Raw genomic sequence first — 6,919 nt, 5'->3', positions numbered from 1 at the left:
GTGCTCGTGCACGATTTCCCCATAGGAAACAATGGGGCTGAGCTGGCTGAAAAACTACCTAACACCTGCAAAAAAGCAGAGTTCAGCTCCTAATGCAGCCCCATTGTTTCCTATGGGGAAATAAAAAATATGTCTACACCTAACACCCTAACATAAACCCCGAGTCTAAACACCCCTAATATTACACTTATTAACCCCTAATCTGCTGCCCCCGACATCGCTGACCCCTGCATTATATTTTTAACCCCTAATCTGCTGCTCCAGACCCTGCCGCCACCTACAATATACTTATAAACCCCTAATCTGCTGCCCCCAACATCGCCAGCACCTACATTATATTTATTAACCCCTAATCTGCCCCCCCCAACGTCGCCACCACTATAATAAAGTTATTAACCCCTAAACCTAAGTCTAACCCTAACCCCCCTAACTTAAATATAATTTAAATTAAACAAAATTAATTTAACATAATTAAATAAATTAATCCTATTTAAAACTAAATACTTAGCAATAAAATAAACCCTAAGCTAGCTACAATATAACTAATAGTTACTTTTGTAGCTAGCTTAGGGTTTATTTTTATTTTACAGGTAACTTTGTATTTATTTTAACTAGGTACAATAGTTATTAAATAGTTATTAACTATTTAATAACTACCTTGCTAAAAAAAAAAAAAAGTACAGGTGGCAACCCGGAACCGGAAAGGGCTAAGGAGGGAGTGGAGAAGTCCAGAGAAGTTTGAGGGAAATAATTAAAAGTAAACCGGCACCAGAGGGGACGCTTTTCTGTATTGCTTAATTGTTAAACACTCGATGATACAAAGTCGTGTAAGGTCATTAGGTCAGTGCAGAATGAAATTGCTTTGCTAGAGGATTTACAAAAATTGGAAGAATGGGCAGGTCTGACCCATTCTAGAAATAATGTCTGATAACGGGGAACTTGAAGATAAGCCACCAGCTCCTCCGGTACGAGTGACCAGTACAGATTTTAGGTCTGGAACAAAAGACCCACTTTCAAGCAACCATAATCTAAAACCTCTTCCCTTGATTCCTGAAGAACGAAAAGCAAGGAACAAAATAATATCCATGTTTTAAATTCTGGCACAGAAAAAGGGAGCAAGAAAAAACCAGAACGTCCTGAAATTTCCCCGCCATCAGACTTTGAACACACTATCCATGTGGGCTTTGATTTAGTAACTGGAGAATTCACTGGAATGCCAGAACAGTGGGCACGTCTGCTGCAGACCTCAAACATTACTAAGCTTGAGCAGAAAAAGAATCCTCAGGCTGTGCTCGATGTGTTAAAATTCTATGATTCTAAGGACACGGCCAGGCAGAAATATCTCAGCTTCTCTGCCCCAGACAAAGATGGAATCCCCTCCGGTGTATCGGCTACACCAAATGCGAAAGGCACTGAATCCTCAACAACAGCTTCAGATGATGACAATAATGAGACCCCTCCCCCTATTGTTGCACCCGGTCCTGAACACACAAAATCAATGTACACACGTTCTGTGATTGACCCAATACCACCTCCTGCTGGCGATGCAGACAGTGCAACAAAGAATGCAGACAGGCAGAAAAAAAAGACCAAGATGAGTGATGAAGAAATCATGGAGAGACTGAGAACTATAGTAAGCATAGGAGATCCAAAGAAAAAGTACACCAGATATGAAAAGATTGGGCAGGGAGCTTCTGGAACAGTCTTCACAGCTATTGATGTAGCAACTGGTCAAGAGGTTGCAATAAAACAGATAAATCTACAGAAGCAGCCCAAGAAAGAGCTTATTATTAATGAAATCCTTGTGATGAAAGAACTTAAGAATCCAAATATTGTGAATTTTTTGAACAGTTTCCTAGTGGGGGATGAATTGTTTGTGGTGATGGAATATTTGGCTGGGGGATCTCTCACAGATGTGGTCACTGAAACCTGCATGGATGAGGCACAGATAGCAGCCGTCTGCAGAGAGTGTTTGCAAGCTTTGGAATTCCTACATGCCAACCAGGTCATCCACAGAGACATCAAGAGTGACAATGTTCTTCTAGGCATGGATGGTTCCGTGAAGTTAACTGATTTTGGTTTTTGTGCCCAGATTACCCCAGAACAGAGCAAGCGCAGCACAATGGTTGGAACACCTTACTGGATGGCTCCTGAGGTTGTTACAAGAAAAGCATATGGTCCTAAGGTAGACATCTGGTCCTTGGGTATCATGGCCATTGAAATGGTGGAAGGAGAGCCACCTTACCTCAATGAAAACCCATTGAGGGCTCTATATTTGATTGCTACAAATGGCACACCAGAACTTCAGAGTCCAGAAAAACTATCCCCAATCTTCCGAGATTTTCTGAACCGTTCTCTGGAGATGGATGTAGAAAAGAGAGGATCAGCCAGAGAGCTGCTACAGCATCCGTTCCTGAAACTTGCAAAACCACTATCTAGCCTAACGCCTCTAATTCTGGCTGCAAAAGAAGCAATGAAAGGAAACCGCTAACAGAAAATTTGCCAACCATTTCACCAGTGGCCTCATTGTTACTCTCCCTACACCTTCTTACGCCCTTAAAATTCTAAAAGTGCCACTCCTACCAAAGTCGTAGGGCAACCAAGACAGCAGAATCAACTAGGTCCTGTGAAGAAACAGACTCAAAATCAAATTTTCCCCTTGCCAAGGGGTGTAAAGTACTGAAAGGAGATGGCACACCAAGTGCATCTTCCTTCAAGAAAATAAGAATAAACTATATATGTGGCCTTTCTGAATCCCTGTGATTTAGGGATTCAACTGCATTATGGGGATTCCTTTTTTTTATCTTGTCCTTTCCTCTTCGTGTGAGGGCAATGCTCTTGTTTTCTGGTCTTATCTTGATACTTGGATAGCTTGCACGTATTGGTGGCAGAGCTAGTATTTTCTGACTCTGTGCTGGCTCTTCGGGTTCTACACACTGTCCATGTATCTGGATCTCACATTGTTTCTGAATAAAATTGTCTTTTTTTTTTATATACTCTGCCTTATTCCAGAAGCAATGACCACCTACCTCCCACCACCACCTTTAATAAATTTTATGCCTAAGGTGCCAGGAATGCATTGCTCTGCAGTGCATCACTAGTTCATCTTTAAATTCTAAAAGTTAATTGGATGTTACTTTTCAATCCTTATTTTTTTTTGTTTCTCTTCTATAAATCTGTTTATTCTGCAGTAGAGAAATGGCTGAAGGACATTGCTGGTAATTTGTATGCTAAAATGAAACAAGCTACATTATGAATGTACATAGAACAGGTAAAATGTTGTCCTACATGAAAAGCCAGTTTTTTCATGCGTCCTTAAAGGGAGTTTTTTTGTCATTATTCAACAGATTTTAGATTACCTTTTTATATTCTCCTGAGGGTACACTCTTTTCTGTGCTTGTCCAACATAATTAACAAAAAATGCCATACCGAAAACATTGTATGTTACATGCTTGACTTTCTCTTCAGTGGGTTCAACAACTTTATCAGTCTTCTACAATTGAAGAAAATGTTCTGCATGATTTCAGTTAAGATACACTGTGGTTTGTGTCATTAGAGCCTTTTGAAATGAACATACAGCTATTTTTATGAGCATGGCACTTGTCCTTTAAAAACACAATACAAACTCATTGGAGAATATAATCGGAAATGTGAAATCTCCAAACCAATACTGTTTTTGTTCTGTAGTTTATTTAAAAAGAATATCACACATGCAGTAATAGAATGTAAAAGCAAAATTGTAGCAACATTTACATGATAAATATCTATTTTTCTCAATCATTGTGAAGTCTTCATCAGATTATAGCAAAGGATATCTGGCTCAGATTTGTTTTACGAAAATTGACTACCTAGCAATTTTCTCTTTTATAGAAGGGTTCTAGAATTCCAGTATTTGTGACTATTCTACACCTGTTCTCTGTATACTTATGTAATTTAGTCTTGAAGTGAATGTAAAGTCTTATCTAAAAATACTCCTAAAAACGGGGGCACTTTCATTCTTTAAACTTTTCATCTTTGTGGAGGGCAGACCGGCGAACCTCCGCCTGCAGCTCGTGCTGTGGTTGGCGGATCGGTGACTGATCCGGCTTCCTCAGAAAGTTGCGCGGCCCCCTTGGCGTCCATATCGTGAGGCATGCGGCGATTGGTGGGGGCCGGGTTGGTCGTTGTTCTCCTGGCTACGGCGGGAGAAGAGGGCGGAGGATTGTGGATCTGTTTTCAATAAAGAAAGGTAAGTATTTTAAAAAATAAGCTTTAATGTAGGGTTTGATGCGTTAAAGTGCACCTGTTAAGTTAATTTTCAATACTGGGCACTTAGTCATTAAACTTTACATTCACTTTAATATGTGCAATTTTGCTGTAGTATTTTCATTATTTTGTTTTGCTCAAATGCAGTTCTAAAAAAACAACTCCAGTAAATTGCTAAGTAAACTTGGAGACTAGTTTTTCCACTCATTCTCTACAAGCCATTTAATTTGCATTTACCGAATGTTGCCTTCTTTATATGCCTTACAAAAGGGAACGTTAGTACCATATTTAGTATTAATTCTTGTTCTTGTGGTGTTGCTTCTGCCTTTATTATCTCATTGGTGATAACCATACACAAGAGACTAGGTGTGTAAATGTAGACATTTTGCAATGCTTATAAATTAGTTTTATGAGACTATAAATGGACGGTGGTGAAAAATCCCTAGATTCTTTTCTTATCTTTTCTGATATTCATTTCTTGTCTTCCATCTTATAGTGTTTTCTTGAGGCAATAAAACAAGTATTACATTACAGTTTGTAATATATGCTGAAGATTTACAGAGTACATTATACATATCCAGGCACTTCAGGCGCTTCAGCAGTTGGATGTTTAAAACATATCTGCTTTAATGACATACATTGATTATTGTTGTAGGTGACAGTCCTATGACTTCTCTTTCTATTTTTAAGGCCAAACCCTCAGCATTCATATATAAAGCAGCCGCTGCCTTGGGTACATTAAATTGTTGCCATAGTCTTACTTCTGCTCATGACTGTTACTACTTAATGTTTTATTTGTGGCATATTTTCTTAGTTTTTGTCAGATTAATTTCTTTGATCAGATACCTGTCTTGTTTTGAGCCTGTGGTGTTAGGATACATATTATATGTAATTGTTTAATGTATAGAAACAGTTTAGACACAGCTGTATGCAGAGATAATTATCTGTTCCTTACGATCTCTTAGGTTTCAGATTCCTTCTTTCCAAAAAACGCGCCTCTCCTTTTGTATCTACCACACAACAGTGTAGTCCATACACACTTCAAATACAGAGTATGGTATAATAAGTTTGAGATATGGAGCTTAACTAGTGTAGATGTAAATCATTTCATAAAATATTATTATTGGTAGCAGTATTCTTAAATTCCTTACCATGTATATTAGAAGTAATTTACTGCTTGTATAAGCTGAAGAACTGGGTATTGAATTGTGTTTTGGGTTCAGACTTTCTGGTTGACTGATTCAAACCAGATTTGCAAAAATACTACACTTTTTAAAGTTGCAATAGTATTAAACTTCTAAAATGTCTAGAACATCCATGCAAACTGGTATCAGGTATTATATTGCAAGAATATTTTGTATTTCATTGATCAAGTCAACAATTACTGTTGTAAAGAAAAACACAGGTCGTTTTCTACAAGTTGAGACCATTATATATATATGTATATATATATATATATATATATATATATATATATATATATATATATATATATGACACAATCTCATTAAAAATTTTAATTGAGATGCTGATATCAAAAGGAAAACGTTTGTGGTTATAAAATAAAAGTCAGCTTGCAAAATTATCTGCTATTTACTTACGGCTAGATTTGGAGTTTTGTCGGTAACGACCCGAAAAACTAACGCCGGCTTTTTTCTGGCCGCACCATAAAAATAACTCTGGTATTGAGAGTCCACAGAATGGCTGCGTTAGGCTCCAAAAAAGGAGCGTAGAGCATTTTTAACGCAGCTTCAACTCTCGATACCAGAGTTGCTTACGGACACGGCCAGCCTCAAAAACGTGCTCGTGCACGATTCCCCCATAGGAAACAATGGAGCTGTTTGAGCTGAAAACACCTGCAAAAAAGCCGCGTTCAGCTCTTAACGCAGCCCCATGTTTGCTATGCGGTAACCCTTCCTTCGTCTGCACTTAACACTCTAACATGTACCCCGAGTCTAAACACCCCTAACCTTACACTTATTAACCCCTAATCTGCCGCCCCCGCTATCGCTGACCCCTGCAAATATTTTTTTATTTTTTGTAACTTAGTTCTTTTTTATTTTTTGTACTTTAGCTAGTTTATTTAATTGTATTTAATTTTAGGAATTGTATTTAATTAATTTATTGATAGTGTAGTGTTAGGTTAATTGTAGGTAATTGTAGGTAGTTTATTTAATTAATTTATTGATAGTGTAGTGTTAGGTTTAATTGTAACTTAGGTTAGGATTTATTTTACAGGTAAATTTGTAGTTATTTTAACTATTTTAGCTATTAAATAGTTCTTAACTATTTAATAGCTATTGTACCTGGTTAAAATAAATACAAAGTTACCTGTAAAATAAATATAAATCCAAAAATAGCTATAATATAATTATAATTTATATTGTAGCTATATTAGGATTTATTTTACAGGTAAGTATTTATCTTTAAATAGGAATAATTTATTTAATAAGAGTTAATTAATTTCGTTAGATGTAAATTATATTTAACTTAGGGGGTGTTAGTGTCAGGGTTAGACTTAGCTTTAGGGGTTAATACATTTATTAGAATAGCGGTGAGCTCCGGTCGGAGATTAGGGGTTAATAAGTGTAGGCAGGTGGAGGCGACGTTGTGGGGGGCAGATTAGGGGTTAATAAATATAATACAGGGGTCGGCGGTGTTAGGGGCAGCAGAT

The 6,919-nt window shown here is 37.3% G+C and overlaps 1 protein-coding gene across 1 annotated transcript; it reads left to right on the top strand.

Annotated features, from left to right (window-relative positions):
* Positions 1 to 902: 902 nt before the first annotated feature.
* Positions 903 to 2,749, top strand: LOC128647897 (serine/threonine-protein kinase PAK 2-like). The gene is given in 2 exon segments (XM_053700592.1): positions 903 to 1,091; positions 1,094 to 2,749. Coding segments are annotated over 2 exon segments (1,569 nt in total). The 5' UTR covers positions 903 to 920; the 3' UTR covers positions 2,492 to 2,749.
* Positions 2,750 to 6,919: the final 4,170 nt, after the last annotated feature.

The sequence above is a fragment of the Bombina bombina genome, chromosome 2, assembly GCF_027579735.1.
Source record: "Bombina bombina isolate aBomBom1 chromosome 2, aBomBom1.pri, whole genome shotgun sequence".
Classification (NCBI taxonomy): Eukaryota; Metazoa; Chordata; class Amphibia; order Anura; family Bombinatoridae; genus Bombina; species Bombina bombina.
Note: the sequence above shows the minus strand (reverse complement) of the source record. Positions and strands in the feature narration are given on the sequence as shown.